This window comes from Dendrobates tinctorius, unplaced genomic scaffold (assembly GCF_039654945.1).
Source record: "Dendrobates tinctorius isolate UK_male_01 unplaced genomic scaffold, ASM3965494v1 ptg000008l, whole genome shotgun sequence".
NCBI lineage: Eukaryota > Metazoa > Chordata > Amphibia > Anura > Dendrobatidae > Dendrobates > Dendrobates tinctorius.
In genome coordinates, this window is record NW_027361676.1 from 37477603 (window position 1) to 37495997 (window position 18395).

Below are 18395 nucleotides of genomic sequence, written 5' to 3' on the forward strand. Positions count from 1 at the left end.
AGTTTTCCCTTTATTTAAAGGGGTGGGATTATTTTTTCTTTATGTATAATCATTTAATGATTGTGAAATTGGTATTTTGACAAAGATTTTTTGGGGGGAATAAATTTGACTACATATTAATTTATATAAAGCAGCCAAAAGTTAGCTGCTCATTTAATCCATTTGGGGCAACTGTATTTAAAATGAAAATTCATCTTGCCTCTCTCAGGGGTTTTCCAACCCTCTCTATTCCTACAAATTTTATCACTGTTTTGTCACCATAATGCACCTCATTTACATGCCTTGCAATGGGAGTATCCCTCTTATGTTCGTCATCCCCAAGGTGTTCCCCTATTCGTTGTCTGAGTTCCCTTTTCGTCCTCCCAATGTACTCAAGTACACATTGGCATGTTCCTTTATAAAGTAATCCCTCAGTCCAGCAATTTATTACATCCTTAATAACAAATGTCTGATCAGTATTTTTTACCCCTAATAGTTTTACATTTTTAGAGAGGCATGTAAATAAGGTCCATTATGATGACAGAATGCATAAAAACAACCGACTAATATATGTGATTTAATATCTTGAAATCTACTTCTTATCTCTAACAGAGATAAGATAACACATTGGTTATATCTTCCCAAACATGGAGTTGTGAAACTTGTGTAAATTTTGTGATGGTGCACTATTCACATTGATTTAACAGCAATCTTGAATCTCTTTTTAGAAAACTAACTAGTAAGGCTATGTATCCACATTGCAGAAATGCTGGAGAATTGTCAGGAGCATTTCTGCAACTCCCTGCCACGGGTAAAACGCATGCAGAATTCGCATGCGTTTTTCCCGCAAAACACAAGCGTTTTGCAAGCGTCTTTAGCTTGCAGAATGCTAGCCTTTTTCCAAGCGATTTGAAGCATTGCTTGGAAAAGTGACTGACAGGTTGGTCACACTTGTCAAGCATAGTACTTGACAAGTGTGACCACCTTTTTACTATTGATGCTGCCTATGCAGCATCAATATTAAAAGAATGTTAAAAATAATTTAAAAAAAAATATGGATATACTCACCTCCTGTCGGCCCCCGATCTCCTCAGTGGCGATCCCGGTCATCAACGGCGCTGCCGGCAAGTTCCGTTCCCAGGCGTGCTTTGCGAGAATGACCTTTGTGACATTGCGGTCGCTTGACCACTACGTCATCAGAGGTCTTTCTCGCAAAGCACGCCAGGGAACGGAACTTCCCGGCAGCGCCAATGAAGACTCCGGGGGCCGACAGAGGGTAAGTATATCTCTATTTTTTATTTTAATTCTAATTTTTACAGAAATATGGTACCCAGGGCATGGAGGACAGTCTCCTCTCCTCCAGACCCTGGGTACCATCTGCACATGAAATGCTCACTTTATGCACGGTGGGCATAGCCACATGCGTAAAGTGAGCGTTTCAATGCAATCCTATGGCGGCGGAATCGCCGCAATTCCGCAAAATTAATGGACATTCTGTGGATTTTTTCCGCTATGCGATTCCGCAGAGGAAAAATCCGCAGCATTGGCACAGCAACTGCTGAATCCCATAGGATTGCATGGGATGCGTTTTGTTAGCATTTTTTAAGCGTTTCCACCGAGGCAAAAACGCGGCGGAAACGCTTAAAAAATGCAACGTGGGCACACAGCCTAAAAGTTATGGTTTAAAACTACATCTCTTTCTATGCTGCTATTCCTGTTTTTTTCTGTAGTAGAAACAGTGAAGGAGACTTTAATATAAATTCTCTGGCTAAAACTCCAGTTGCTTTTTTCCCTACGTTTGACCCTTAGTAATAGTTGATAGAAATGTAATATTAAATATGCATGGCAAAATAGTGTAAAAAAAAAAAAAAAAAAAAAAGGACAACTCCTTTTGCAAAAAAAGGGTTTCATAAAACTATGTCAATGTAACAGCAAAAAAAAAAAGTTATGGCAAAGAAAGTCACTTGTGCCGTTACTGGTCTACTTAGTCTATCGCTCAAAAGCCCCTGTGTACCAGGAGCCAGCCCTGCACACTATTAACATTTCTATGTTCAAATGCTAATTCTCAGTAGCTATGTATCAAGCTATTACAGGATGCTAATGAATGTGAAGGCATGTGAACATATTAAAATGAAAATCTCCAATGGGGTTACTATAGAATGTTCTGTAGAAACATAATTGTAAGAACCATTGAAGGTACTTGATGAATGGATGATGTGTTAGCATTAATTTGAATATTTCCTGTATTCTTTGCTTTGACTTAAAGTGGGTACGGAAAATATTCTGACCCCTTTAAGTTTTTTACTCTTTGTTTCATTGCAGCCATTTGGTAAATTCAACAAAGTTCATTTTTTTCTCATTAATGTACACTCTGCACCCCTTCTTGACTGAAAGAAAACAGAAATGTAGAAATTTTTGCAAATTTATTAAAAAAGAAAAACTGAAATATCACATGGCTATAAGTATTTAGACCCATTGCTCAGTATTGAGTGGAAGCACCCTTTTGAGCCACGAGTCTTCTTCTTGGGAATGATGCAACAAGTTTTTCACACCTGGATTTGGGGATCCTCTGCCATTCTTTCTTGCAGATCCTCCCCAGTTCCATCAGGTTGGATGGTGAATGTTGGTGGACAGCCATTTTCAGGTATTTCCAGAGATGCTCAATTGGGTTTAGGTCAGGGCTCTGGCTGGGCCAGTCAAGAATGGTCATAGAGTTGTCCTGAAGCCACTCCTTTGTTATTTTAGCTGTGTGCTTAGGGTCATTGTCTTGTTGGAAGGTGAACCTTCAGCCAAGTCTGAGATCCAGAGCACTCTGGAAAAGGTTTTCATCCAGGATATCTCTGTACTTGGCCGCATTCGTGTTTCCTTCAATTGCAACCAGTCATCCTGTCCCTGCAGCTGAAAAACACCCCCCATAGCATGATGCTGCCACCACTATGTTTCACTGTTGGGATTGTATTGGGCAGGTGATGAGCAGTGCCTGGTTTTCTCCACACATACCGCTTAGAATTATCACCAAATAGTTGTATCTTCGTGTCATCAAACTAGAGAATCTTATTTCTAATTGTCTGGGAGTCCTTCATGTGCTTTATAGCAAACTCTATGCGGGTTTTCATATGTCTTGCACTGAGGAGAGGCTTCCATCTGGCCACTCTGCCATAAAGGTCCAACTGGTGGAGGGCTGCAGTGATAGTTGACTTTGTGGAACTTTCTCCCATCTTCCTACTGCATCTGTAAAGCTCAGCCACAGTGATCTTGGGGTTCTTCTTTACCTCTTTCACCAAGGCTGTTCTCCCACAATTGCTCAGGTTGGCTGGACGGCCAGGTCTAGGAAGACTTCTGGTGGTCCCAAACTTCTTCCATTTAAGGATTATGGAGGCCGCTGTGCTCTTAGGCATCTTTAGTGTATGTGCACATGTTGCAGATTGCTGTGCGGAATTTCCCACGCAAAATCTCCTCTTTTTGGCAGAATCCACAGGTCAAAATGCCTGTATTTTACCTGCGGATTTACTGTGGATTTCTAGCGGATGTTGTGCGGATTTGGCCTGCGTTTTTACACCTGCGGAATCCACGCAAAGAATTGACATGCTGTGGAAAATAAGCCGCCGTGGAATATTAACTGCTGGTTTCTGGTCTGATTTTTCCGCAGCATGTGCACAGCGGTTTTTTTTTTTTTTTTTTCATAGGATAACATTGTACTGTATTCTCTAGCGGATCTGCAGGGCCTAATCCGCTGCGGAACCACACAGCAATCTGCAACGTGTGCACATACCCTTAGTACTGCAGAAATTCTTTTGTAACCTTGACCAGATCTGTCCCTTGCAACAATTCTGTCTCTGAGCTCCTTGGCCAGTTACTTTGACCTGATGATTCTCATTTGGTCTGACATGCACTGTGATTTGTGAAGTCTTATATAGACAGGTGTGTGCATTTACAAATCAAGTCCTATCAGTTTAATTAAACACAGCTGTATTCCAATAAAGGAGTAGAACCATCTCAAGGAGGATCACAAGGAAATGGACAGCATGTGACTTAAATATAAGTGTCTGAGGAAAGGGTCTGAATACTTATGACAATGGAATATTTCCGTTTTTATTTTTTAATAAATTTGCAAAAATGTCTACATTTCTGTTTTTTCCGTCAAGATGGGGTGTACTTAGTAAAAAAAAATGAACTTTTTTTGAATTTACCAAATGGCGGCAATGAAACAGAGAGTGAAAAATTTAAAGGGGTCTGAATACTTTCCATACCCATTGGACATTGACTTGAATTCTAAAAATCCAGATGGGTTAATGGCTCTGAACTGCATGAAAAACTGTTTACAAGAAAACCTGTCTTTGTTGCCCTTTGTTAGGTTAATTTTGTGACAGCGGTTAAAAATATGAAAGTCGAGATCTGATTAGTTGCTATAGGCAAGGAACAAGTTTTAAACTGCTTTCTATGTCTTATATAGAAAGATGTTTGTTTTTTTTGCCATTTCTATAATCCGCTTTTCTAACCTCTTGTAATATATTTAACTTACTTGAATTTTTAGCAATTTGTGGTGGAGAGATCCACAAAGATTCTGGGCAGATCCAATCCCCCAATTACCCAGATGACTACCGGCCATCAAAGGAATGTATATGGAAAATAACAGTAGCCGAGAATTACAATGTAGGATTAACCTTCCAGGCGTTTGAGGTAATGTTATCTGACCTAAGTGGTGGTGCAGATAAATTGTATTGCTTTTAGAAATCTGTAGGCAGACTGAACAAATTGTCATTGACAGGCCAAGCTTAGGGCGAGTCCTCTTTCACTGCATGCATTTTCAGGAGGATTAAGTGGATTTCAATGTGCAAATGCTATATTCTCATTAAATGTAAAGGTCCTGCCAGTAGGTTCCTTTCATGCGTCTGTAATCTATGTTTGCAACCTAAATTGCTTCACCATAAATGATAAATTAATCAATAAAATACATATACTTTATAATAAATCCAATTTTAGCCGTTAGTAGATAGTAGACAGAAGAATTTTCCATTTTATATAAAGCCATATCTTCTAATTAGCTTAAATGTACATGACCATTTGTTAATCCGTAGCTTGCCCATTAAATGTGGTGTTATAGGGTCACATGCTGTCAGACTGCATCAAAAAAATCCAAGTAGTGATTTTTTCTTTTTTTTTTTCTTTTCATACAAAACCAGGCAAAATTTATCTTTACCACTATTATAGTTACCTTAGAAATACTGTGATACAAAAAATGTCAATTGTAACTTTAAAAGAATATTCCCGTCTTGGTCATTTATAGTATATTGGCAGGATCTGTTGTAAATGCCAGATAGGTCCATCACAAGAACTTGGCCGGCTTTGTGCCACCGGGAATAGATGGCCAAGAACGTGCAGCTCTCTCCATTCACTTCTATAGAAGTTCCAAAAATAACCGATTTCTCTTGCCCAGAAGCCTTTGGAACCCCCAAACCCCCCAGTGAGTAGAGAAAGCTGCATGCACCGCCTTTTCTATTCGTTCTCAACTCTCTAATGACTACATTAACAACATGTTAATATAATGATCCATATTTAGAAACATTTATAGTGTACTTGGGCTATACTGGGATTAAATGGAAACATTTTTGGTATATTGGGAATAAATCTGTTGTAACCAATTGGGTCATATTGATTGTTTTTCAGGTAAATGTTGGAGCAGGCATCCAGGTAATCAGTAGATCTGGTTGCATTATTATTTTTCTGAAGTATTTTAAGAGGTATTTCTAGTGTTTTTAAGGTTTCTTCTGTCTGATATTCATCTCAATCTATAGCTACTTCATCTGAAATCCCATGAATGCTAACCTTACCCCTTTCTTTCTTTTGGTTTTGCAGATTGAGCGCCATGACACATGTGCTTACGATTACTTAGAAGTAAGAGATGGCAGCAGTGAAAACAGCCCTCTCATTGGACATTTCTGTGGCTATGATAAGCCCGATGATATCCGATCTACCTCTAACACCTTGTGGATGAAGTTTGTATCAGATGCAACTGTAAACAAAGCAGGGTTCGCTGCTAACTTTTTAAAGGGTAAAAATACATTAAATTAGGAAATTGTTACATACCACTTACACCTTGTAGACACTAGGGTTATGGAGAGACCGGCATTTTCATGTCAGGGAACCTTTGTGTATTTAGCAGGCAGAGTAAATACAATTCTGGCAGTCTGGCACGGTAGTGCTAAGATGTTATGAATGGCCTCCAGACTTTGCTTATAAGACAGTTACTTTGTCTTTTCCTTCACTTAGTGCACATAGCATTTTTTAACTATGTACATTTAGGGTCGTAGAGCAGGTCAAACTCCACCCAGTCATCCACTCATCCATCCATCCACTTACCCACCCATTCATTCATTTACCCATCCTTCCATCCACCCGCTCACCCACCCATCCACCTATCTCTTTACTATTGGTCTAAATTGTGAGCATTGTATCCCATTGTATTCAGACCCACAAATGCCATAGTTGTCTCCTTCTTACTATCGTTACTAGAAACCTTTGGATTTAGAGCTTCTGCTAATCTGTTTTAGCATATAACACAAGGTTTATGAGAATATGTAGTCAACGTGCTGTAGATAACCTATCCTTCATATGACCCTGACTGGGTTTTCATATATTCTTTGAAGGATTCTTCCATTTTACTCCCGTTATACCATAGGGACAGGAGTATGGAAACAGGGAGCAGCATTATTTATGGGATTAGATGTGATCTTTAATTACCTAAACATTCTGTATTTTAAAATAGAAGAAGATGAATGTGCCAAACCAGACAATGGGGGCTGTGAACAACGCTGTGTGAACACTCTGGGAAGTTTCAAGTGTTCTTGTGATCCCGGTTATGAGCTTGGTCCAGACAAGAAAAGCTGTGAAGGTAATATTTGTAAGAAAACTGTGAATTAGTTATTTTTCTGCACGTTCAGATTTTACTTTTTTTGAGTAAAAGAAAAACTGATGCCCAAAAGAGGGCAAAAATGACACCTGAACCAAAAATAGTTAAAATTAGTGATGAGCGCAAGTGCTTGTAACTCGAATTTGCCAAGGGTGCCTGGGTATGCACCGAGTATAGCGGGTGCTGAGTGACATGTTCAAGTCCCCGTGGCCACAAGTTTTGTGGCTGTTAGGCAGCCACAAAACATGTGCGGATTGCCTGTGTATCCTAATGTACCATTACGTTGCATGCAGTATGTATAGGTTCATTTGTTCAGTAGCATTTCCATTATGCATTTTATTACTTTTACTTTATATATGCGATACGTCTGATTATTAGCTAATCAGCATGAATGAGCTGCCTCATAATTATGTAGTTATAGTATTACAGATTTCTGACAAGATGTCTCCATTTTTATCCTTTCAGCTGCATGCGGAGGATTATTAACCAAACTCAATGGAACTATAACAACCCCGGCATGGCCCAAAGAATATCCTCCCAATAAGAATTGCGTGTGGCAGGTGGTTGCGCCTTCTCAGTACAGGATATCGGTGAAGTTTGAGTACTTTGAACTAGAGGGTAATGAAGTAAGTATTCCTCACTTATTTCTATCTAAGAAACATAATTTGCTGTAAACTGCACCTTATTGCACTACTTCCATTTTGTCATCATTTGTAATATTTATATGATGGCGAGCAGTGGTTTAGGGTCAGGGTTTTTTTTTAGCGTGTGCTCTGTTTATTCATTATGGTATGAGTGTTGGGTAACAAGCAATATATTATGTTTCGTGGCTGCAGATTGTGTTTCAATACCAAATACAAGCTGTCCAGAGGTTGTGTATGTCATTGTAACTTTGCCTGATTTAATTCATTGTAGCTCAGCTGCAGTACCAGACACAACCATTGGTCAGGCGTGGTGCTATTTCTGTAAACAAGCAGCTGTTTTCCAATCTTGATAAGTGCCCTTAATATTCAGATTCAGTCACGTAAGATAACTTAGTAAAGTTAAATTGGCATTTACATTCAGCCTCATTTACACTGGTGCGGATTAAAAATAAAATTTTGGACTGAAAAATTGTTCTATAGTCTATGCAAAATGTTCTGTTTAGGCCAGGAAACTAGGTTTAATCATCTGCAAAATTAATATTTTTGATCATTATGATAAAACTTATAAAACTGTCCACCAATTTTTTTTTTTATATTTAGGCTACTTTCAGACATCAGTTTTCTTTATCCGGCAGGATGCGGTGAAATACCGGACTGCCGGATCCGGCCGCAAACGCTGACACCGGATCCTTCTTTCTGCCAGATATATTCCTGGCAGAGAAGGTCTTCAGGGCATGCACAGTGTGAAAAACTGGTCCGGCATTTGGAAAAAACGTTGCAAGCAATGTTTTTTTCCAGACCGACAATTCTTGCCGTATCCGGCAAAAGCCGGACGCGCCGCATTGCCATCCGGCGCAATGCGGCGACAATGAAAGTGTACAGGCAAAAAGCTGGATCCGGTCGTAACAGGCGCCGGATCCGGCTTTTACATATTTCGCCGCATCGAGCCAGATAGCAAAAATCTGAAATGTGAAAGTAGCCTTATCCGCATCAGCATCTGACCAGTGTACAATGTAACAGTGCAATAAAACTAAAAGCACATAGTATACCACTGGTATCTGAGGTTTTTTTTTTTTTTAATGATCAGTTATAGCAATTTTGGGTTTTATAGTTTATGACATCAGTTTATTATTAGACAGAAGTTGAGTTCACTGAACTGCATTAAATTAAGTGAAGCGCCAACAAATCTTTTTTTTTTTTTTTGGGAAAGATAGAAACTTTAGCCAAGATTTTTATTTTTTTAAGCCCTTGATTTTTTTAAATATTTTTCAGTATGTTAAGCAGCTGTGATTTATGGACCATGAATTAATAACACACATAGAGCCTCAAATGAACTTTCTTAAGCATAGCTGTGACTGCAGGCAAAGACACATAGCTGAAAACAATCGGTGCATTTTCTACAGCAATTCATGGTTCGGTTGTAAGGAGCTTAGAAAATTCCAGCATAAAACATTTTAGCAAAGGCATTAGATTATTTAACGTAATTCACACCATTGACATATTGTGCACTGTTGAAAAGTCCTTTAACCGTTTCACTGTTAGATTCTACCTTGGCAGGGGAAGGGTTAAAAATACCCTTTTGATCGTGTCGTGTGGCTTAATGATGGCAACAACAAATATGTTTCACTAGGTAGAGTTGGGTGGATTATGTGAGATTCAAATTCATCCGCTTCACTTAATTAAAAAAAAAATAATAATAATTTGTGGCAAATAAAGGCTATAATTGCCTAGAAAATAGAAGTATAACACTGTGAGATCTCCTGGGACTGTATCTCTTTTGAGCTCTATAGTGCAAACCCTGCCTTATTAATGTCCTATCTGGCTAGGGGAAAACAGTTGAAACTCCGTTGGTAACCAAAAGCTGTATTTGGGTGGTGTATACGGGTCTAATATTGGACTATTGCAATATTTTGTGCAAAAATAATATATATTTTTTTGTTAACAACACACACACTTTGAGGTAGACACTTGTTTTTCCATTTCTGGCTTATAGAGAATTTTCTTTTATCTTTATTTATTTTTTATATATCTTGTCCATGTCATAATCCAGGAACCCCATTTTCTGTGACACACAAGACTCAGTTTCAGGATTTTGGCTTAGTAACAAAATTAAAAGGGAGCAACGTTAAAATGCCCTCCTTGTTTGTAGTGTGTGAAAAATTTGTAAAAAAAAAAGTTATACACTATGTCAGACCAATCAATTCACAGTCACCCTGACTATACAGGTACAGCCCCTTCCTATGTCACTTGTTCATAAGGCCACATTCACACATTCCGTATTTCGGCAGTATTTCACATCAGTATTTGTAAGCGGAACCCAGGAGTGGGTGATGAATCCAGAAGTGGTGACGTGTTTTTATTATATTTTTCCTCGGATTGTTCCACTCCTAATTTTGGCTTACAGATGCTGAGGTAAAATATTTGTCAACTGCTGAATGAGTGTAGGTGGCCTTAGACTGCCACAGCAGTAGTATACATAACCAGATTAGGCCCTTTTCTATATTATTATTTTTTTTTTTTTTTTTAATGACCTGTGTGCGCTAACCTATATCCCTATTGTGTAAAGCCTAAAATGGTGCTGCTTGGCCAGCTCTTCTCTTTTTTTATACTCCCCCTGCTTGGCTACGCTCGGCCATTATGGGGAAGTCCGCCTGGATGTGACTGACATGACTAGTCTGCTCTTTGCCTTTAGCAGTGTGTGATATGGTGCTGGGCATTTTTATTTTTTTTTTACCAATACAAGGGCATTGAATCACAGATTATTCTGATTTGTGGGGACCTGTGAATTTCAGGAAAGTCTATCCTCCATGGATCGATTCGCTCATCCCTAGTCATAAGGCAAATTACTGGAGTATATTAGTCTCTAGATAAAGTGATCAGGCTTTAATGGCTGCATAAACACTGTCAAAACAAAATTGTCCAGAAATTCAGATAATCAGTTTAATATTTTATGAAAATAGTATACTCTACTTTAGAGAGGTTGTCCAGGATTTCAAAAATGTGTCTGCCTTCTTCCAAAAACAGTACAACACTAGTCCATAGGGATTGTGCTGTATTACAGCTCAATCCCATTTACTCCAACAAAAATGTACTGCAGAACCATAAAAACCTAGTGTGGCCCTGTTTTGGAAGAAAGCAGCCATGTTTTCCTAATCTTGAATATCCCTTTTAAAAGCAATATGATATTAGTATACTTTGTCCCCTGTTAGTTTTGACTGATCAATCGTTTGTATGTCTTCACTTAAAACTTTAAGAATTTTTTTATGACTAATGTTTAGAAATGCTTAATAATATGGCATCTTTTGATGTTGATACAAGATAAATGATAGTCTAATATATTGAATAAAACCCTTAAAGCGAACCTGTCATTCTGATTTTTCATGTCAAAGTAAAGGCATGAACATAATGGTGCCATTATACAGATTTAATAGATACCTTTAGTGAAGAAATACAGAACCTGATTTGTATTTGAAGTTTGGGTGTAATAAGCTATCAGTGCATAAGGGTGGGACTGTGGGTAGGGTCATCATCTCTGCCCCGACCCCTCTGCCTGCCTCAGGAATCTGTACCTGCTTCTTTTTTTAAAGTTTGCGCCGGTGCCGTCAGAGCCGCAGGCAGCACTTGTGCAAATTTGTCTCCCAGCTGTCTTCAGTAAAATGGCACCAGTGAAATCTCACCTCACCATTGGGCAGAGATCTAAATCTGGGAATGCGCTGCTACCAAGACCTTGTTACTGAAGGTCACTGGGAGATAAATCTGTACAAGCAGACGTGAACTTTAAAAAATAGTGGCAGATACAGACATGCCTTTATTTTAACGTGCAAAATCGTGAAGAAAGGTTCTCTTTAGGGTGCAGCCAGATATCCATATTACTCGTACGAAGATCGCATCGCAACCCTCGGACTGGCCGTCTGCTCTCCTGGCTTGAGTGGGACAGCTGCATAGAAATAACATGCTGTGACGCTCAGGTAAGGAGAGTCGACAGCCAGTCCAAGGATGGCGATGCGATCCTTGCACGAGTAATATATCCGTCTGACTTCTCTCTTAAAGTGATGCCTCCCTAACACTGTGTCAGTGTATACAATCTATATATTGTTTGCCCGTCATAGCAGATGTGATTTGTATCCCAGCCTGAATGAGTTAATAAGAGGTATCATTTATTATATGGCATTAACATGCAGTGTGTTTTCCAGGTTTGCAAGTATGACTTTGTTGAGATTCGAAGTGGTCTGTCCTCTGATTCAAAATTACATGGAAAGTTCTGTGGGACTGAAGTGCCTGAGGTTATTACCTCCCAGTACAACAATATGAGAATAGAGTTTAAATCTGATAATACAGTATCAAAAAAGGGCTTCCGTGCACACTTCTTCTCAGGTAAGGGCACCGTGGTCTTCGTGTTATAGGTTGTTTTTTGTGCTAGATTCAGCATGTTTACCATGTGGTTAAATTCAAACCTTAGGTGTACAATTTTATACACATTAGATGTCTGTGTACATGGTGTTAGTGTGGGTATTTGTTTGACATTTATGGGCTGCTATTGGCAAGACTTCCACTTGTCTATTGTTGTACATGGGGCCTGCGGTGTCAAGTGTTATGTAAATGTTATGCCATACATCACAAAACACATCCAAAAAGCAGGCAGCCAATGTCCCTCTCAGAATTACAGATCCTACATTTTAAGTTGTTTTCTTTAGTGCTTGATGCCTTTGGCCTTGGCTCTTAGGTGTGGGCCTGGGCTCTGTTAGCTCACATGTAATGAATCACTCTGCGTGAGGGAAGTGGGATTATTACATATTCTTTTCCGAGGCTTTTACCATTATCGGTCTTGAGTTTTCTCCTTGGCAAGGTATAATTAAAGGTGAAGTCTAAAACAAGTTGACAATTCTTAGCCATGTCAACATTTTTGCCAGGAAGTTGAGCACTATGTGTCTTGTAAAGCTCACAATCAATTACTTGTCTGCTTCCTATGTATAACCTAAATTTTTATATACCAAAAAAATTGTACAAATCTATTTTTGAAACTTTAAAAATGGATACTAGTATTGACAAGTTTACTCATTGAGATTAAAATTACTCTTTATTTACCTGCTACTTTGTTATTTAGTGTTCCCCCAAAAAAGTGTAACTGAACCTTAATGGTTAGATAATTTCAAAGTATAGAATGCAGGAAAATAGAGGGAAAACATATAATTTCTGTTTTCTTCGCCATAACTTATCCACAGTGCAAATGGCTACAAAGTATGATTTTTAACTGGCTGCATTAATGTGTAGAAACAGTTCTGCTAAATATCTGTTATCAACTAATTCTATATTTGAGAGAAATCAATTACATTTTTCCACTTTTGATAATTTCTCCACATCTAATCAATAAATATAGAAAGCACTCTATAAAACTTTCTGGTTCCAGCACAAGTGTTGCATATATTGCCCTATGCTGCCTAACTATACTCATATTTTCTTCTACAATCCATGTAAATAATTCCAAAACTACCTGTACACTCCTGCACATGATCTGTCTTTATAGAATGTGTGACTTATACTAGCTGCAGCCAGTATACACTATCTTTACACAGCATAAATCTGACTGCCACAATCAAATTATGATATGTATTTGAAAAAAAATCAGCAGAAGTATTTCAACATACAAAATTTGATTTCGGACATGAATTGGCTCCATTATACACACGTGTTCAAAATTGTTGGTACCCCTCGTTTAATGACAGAAAAGCCCACAATGGTGACAGAAATAATTTGAATCTGACAAAAGTAATAATAAATCAAAATTCTATGAAAATGAACAAATGAAAGTCAGACATTGCTTTTCAACCTTGCGCCCACATTATTACTTTTGTCAGATTTAAGTTATTTCTGTCACCATTGTGGGGTTTTCTGTCATTAAACAAGGGGTACCAACAATTTTGACCACGTGTGTAATTCTAAGGTTTGGTGTCCATATCAGTAATGGTCATGCTTTTGGGTTTTACAGGGAACCTCTCTCCAGGTTTTCCCAATATAATGTACAGCCACCACCTTTAAGGCCTCTTCTAACGCATTCTAGTAAGCTGTATGAAAGCCCTCAATCCACTGTGTATTGATCAAAAAATAACTAGGGCTAAGCAAAGTACTGTAATGCACCAGAAGAGGTCAAAGAGCACAAACGACATGGAAGTAAAGCCGGTGCATGGGCATTGCAGGACTGCAGGGCAGAGTGAATTAAGCCTGCACAGGAGCATGATTGGGGACACTGTGGATGACGTACGACGCATCCTTCACATGAAGCAGGGCAGGAGGGACAGCACTTGCCATGAGAGAGGAGGCACCCAAGCAAATTCAGCAGCACCCTTCAGACTGGACTGTACCACATGGGTGCTGCTAACAGGTTCTTTTTAAAATGATCCACAGAGATTTGGTTTAATTCCTCAGGAGTACACCACTCCTCTGCCTCCTGACTTTCTGGTTTCTGGGGGTGGTACGCTTCTGACGATTGACAATTTGGACCCACAGCTTGGTCACATCACGACTGGTCCAAAATAAGTGCTCTCACATGCTGCTAGAAGAACTGCAGGGACAATGAAGCTGTCTAGATCCTTGGCAAATATAGCCATTAAATAATGTAGGACAAGCCCTTTAATACAGATGGTCACTGTATTATACTGACTATCCAATTGTGGATTTCTAACTTTTGTGGAGAGGGGAATCGTTTCCATTCACTTCTGCCAATATGCCGATACATTTTTGTTTACAGACAAGCAAGCTGCCTGCAAAGAGAAAATTTTTATTTTTGAATCTTGCAAGGACACGATAAAAGGTGCCCCATCAGGTCGTGTACGTATATATGACAGACTGGTGGCCTCTGACAGGCTCAGAGGTATGACCACCCTGGTGTAAGCTAACCTTCTGTTGGGGAAAGGACGTGTGCTTTTTCTTGGGGCTAAGGGCACAAGCATCCATTCAAAGTTGGGGAAACTGCTTCCTGCTCACTAAACAACAAATTATTTGGGGTTTATGGACTCCACAATACATTTGTTTCAAAAACTTCAACTAACCATATGGAAATATTAAAGAGCTAATCTTTAACCATATACTTACATTAAGTGCAATTTCTCCCTAACCCGGCCTAGAAGTATCAATAGGATTGTGTCATTATTGTTTAACCTTCTGTTTACTGGCATCAACGTGTCACATAAAATCTATTTTTGAGGCGTAAAAAAATGTTGGCCTTGTTTCTTTGAGGGCCGTGAGCTTTTCTCAATTTCTTTGGATGTCTTAAACGTACCTATGTGCACTGTAATAAGGAAGCAAGAGTATTATATCCTATGACATTTTTTATATTCACCTTTTTTTTAATATTTGGAGGATATTACCTGCATCTTTGCACCAAATAAAGGAGAATGAAGGAAGTTCCTCACTTTTTTGGTATACATACTGAAAGATTTCTTGGTCACTCACCTCTAAAAGCTGGAAAGATATGTGAACTGATGTCAAGCTGATTGAAAAAGCATTTGTAATTGAAATGTGATGATGGAAAGGATTGTAGCATATTACTCTAAGCAGCAGAATAGCCGGGATAATATCTTGTCTGTTCAGTCTGATCTCCTAGCTGTGGCTAATAAAAAGACAATTACATAGATTCATGACTCGAGTGTATGTTCACATTCCCGTACATAACTTTATATACACATTGCATTACTTTTTGCACTAGTCCATATTTGCAGTGTGTCTGATAACAGTCTTGACTGATGGCTGTACTGTGCCTTAAGGCCCCGTCACACACAGCGATCTCGCCAGCGAGATCTCTGTGTGTGACGGGGATCAGCGACTGCCCCCCCGCCGGGTATCACTGATCGTGCAGCATCGTCCTGGGCCATTTTTTCATCGTTGCTCTCCCGCTGGCAAGCGCGCACCGCTACGTGAGGCAGCGGGAGCCAATGATCAGCGAGGCTCTCAGCGCTCTAAGGCGCTGGGAGCTGGTCTCTAAGGTAAATATCGGGTTCCTAAGCGGCGCCTGTCATGTAGTTACCCGATGTGTACCTTAGAAACCTGCGTGCTCGCAGCTCCCAGCGCGAGCACGCAGGTTTCTAAGGTACGCATCGAGTAACTAAAGTGACGTGCACTGCGTAGTAACCCGATATTTACCTTAGACACCAGTGTCCTCGCTGGTGCTGATCGCTGGTGAAGCTGCCTGTTTGGCGGCTCACCAGCGATCATGTAGCGACGCACCAGCTATCCTGACAAGGTCGTATGTTTGTCGGGATTAGAGTTGAGCGACTTTGGTCGGATCGGGTTTCGTGAAACCCGAATGAAACAAAATAAGTTTCAGATGAAACTCGTCCGACTAGAGCAAAACAAAGTCGGAGTTTCGTCCGAAACCCGAACCCACTGCAAGTCAATGGGAAATAAAAGTCGGAAGAAACTCCAACTTTTTTTGCTCTAGTCGGACAAGTTTCATCTGAAACTTATTTTGTTTCATTCGGGTTTCACGAAACCCGATCCGACCAAAGTCGCTCAACTCTAGTCGGGATCGCTGGTGCATCTTTGTGTGACGGGGCCTTTACAGCTTTCAGCAAAATTGAGATCTCAGCTGGATACTACTGAAAGCAGTATATTGCTTGTCAATCACACATCCAACACATTGGCTGAGATCCGATAATGCTAAATTATCTGCTTCTTTATGGCAGAGAGTCTCTCCAACATCAAATTATTGTATAATTTCTACCTCAATTGCCAATCACCAGAGAAATCTCTACACTGATAATACATATAATACAAAAACTATAGTTGTGGGCTATTGGAAAACATTTAGGTTGCTAATTGGGATCAATAAAAAACTTGCTGAAGATAGTCTCAATTGTATATGTTCATATTGCGTATTAGCCTTTTGTTGAAGCCCTGGAAAACGGGATTCGGGTGTATGTGCTAATGTTGCAATTGAATATGATGATGGAGAAAGAATCTCTGTGTGTGCTCTGTTGAACATCATTTTCGGCCCTATGCAACTATTTAACCCCTTCATAACATGTGCCTTACAGGTACAGCGCATGTCATGTCTCTCCCTTTGATGTCGGCTCCGGCACTGAGCCAACAACTTTCCAAGCACATGTCAGCTGACATGTGCCCCTAACAGCCGAGGGTGGAATTGCAATCCGCTGGTGGAATCGTGATCCATCCGCGGCTATTAACCTGTTAAATGCCGCTTTAATTCTCGGACAGCAGCATTTAATGTGATCGTGCCGTAAGCACGTCACCAATCCCGCTCATCGGCGCCTGTGTCACATGACCGTGGGTCACCGATGGGTTGGCATAACATTGCCAGATTGCTATGAGCGCCACTTAGCGGTCGACGCTTATAGCAAGTGACCATTTCTGCTACACACAGTTGATCTGATCATCGCCTGTGTGTAGCAGAGGCGATCGGATTATTTTGCAGCTTCTAGTCCCATGGAGACTATTAAAGCAAGTAAAAAGTAAAATAAAATGTTTTAAATATTAAAAAAGTAAAGAAAATATAAAAGTTCAAATCACCCCCTTTCGCCCCATTCAAAATAAAACAATAAAAAAAACACATATTTGGTATCGCCATGTTCAGAATTGCCCATCTATGATGATATTGAAAAATCAAATTAATCAGATAAACGGCACAGTGAAAAAAGAAATCAAAACTACAGAATTACGTTTTTTGGTCGCCACAACATTGCATTAAAATGCAGTAACGGGTGATCAAAAGATCGTATCCACACCAAAATGGTGTAATTAAAAACGTCAGCTCGCCGTGCAAAAAATAAGCCCTCACCCAGCCTCAGATCACGAAAAATGGAAACGCCACTTTGGATTTTTTTTCACCACTTAAATAAAAAAGAACCTATACATGTTTGGTATCTTCAAACTCATAATGACCTGGAGAATCATAATGGCAAGCCAGTTTTAGCATTTAGTGAACATGGTGAAGAAAAAAAAAGTGTGGGAATGCACTTTTTTGCAGTTTCTCCCCACTTGGAATTTTTTTCCAGTTTCCCAGTACATGATATGGTAAAACCAATGGGGTCATTCAAAAGTTCAACTTGTCCTGCAAAAAACAAGCCCTTACATGGCGATATTAATGGAAAAATAAAAGCTATGGCTCCGGAAATAAGGGGAGCGAAACGCAAAAGCAAAAACGAAAAAAGGGCTGCGGCGTGAAGGGGTTTAGGTGGGCTGCAAATTGTTGCCTGCAGCATCTGCATCAAAAACTCAATGTCCTCATCAGCACATACACCGCGTCGGACGCAAGGCCCGAGCGAGCCACTAACTGTAGGCTATGATATGAAAAAACCAAAGAAATGAGCCAGAGCATAAATTGTTTTAAGTGCAGTGTGTAAGAGCACGCTCACAGTATGTCCATTTCACAGAAAAAATACAACAAAATAAAGACAAAAACAAAATGATCATATTCCCTGTGATAAGTAAATAGTAATGGTACATGTATATAACATAGTGTTGACCAAGTATGTACCCTATTTTGATAAAGAAAAGTGTAGAATCCATGTCAGTGCAACAAAGTCTACCCAATCGGGACTGTTCCCATTGGGTACACCTTGTCGTGGTGGTATGGCTTTTACTCATTTTTTGATCAAAATAGTGTTTACTAGGTAGTTAAGTCAGTAGTTTAAATTCCATTTAGAATAAAAATCACAAACTTAAAAGACGTGTTTGTTTGTGTTTTTTTTTTTTTTTTTTTTTTTTTTTTTATGAAATTGTTAAATATTCTGTCTAGCCATTTCCTAGTTACGGTATATCTATGGGAACTGCAGCTTAACATTACCCCTACCTAAAAGGCGCTAGAACTTTGCTATACATCTCCAGCATTGCCATATAACATGATAAAT

General features: G+C 39.4%; 1 protein-coding gene across 2 annotated transcripts in view; it reads left to right on the forward strand.

Annotated features, from left to right (window-relative positions):
• TLL1 (tolloid like 1) overlaps window positions 1-18395 on the forward strand; it is a 180739-nt gene that overhangs the window by 146220 nt on the left and 16124 nt on the right. Inside the window, exons 13-18 of one of the 2 annotated variants that reach the window (XM_073577057.1) lie at window positions 4514-4659; window positions 5836-6031; window positions 6746-6871; window positions 7355-7515; window positions 11727-11907; window positions 14279-14401. In XM_073577057.1, coding sequence (XP_073433158.1) covers window positions 4514-4659; window positions 5836-6031; window positions 6746-6871; window positions 7355-7515; window positions 11727-11907; window positions 14279-14401 — 933 coding nt within the window. The remainder of the gene's footprint in view (window positions 1-4513; window positions 4660-5835; window positions 6032-6745; window positions 6872-7354; window positions 7516-11726; window positions 11908-14278; window positions 14402-18395) is intronic. The other variant, XM_073577066.1, reaches the window with a different exon arrangement.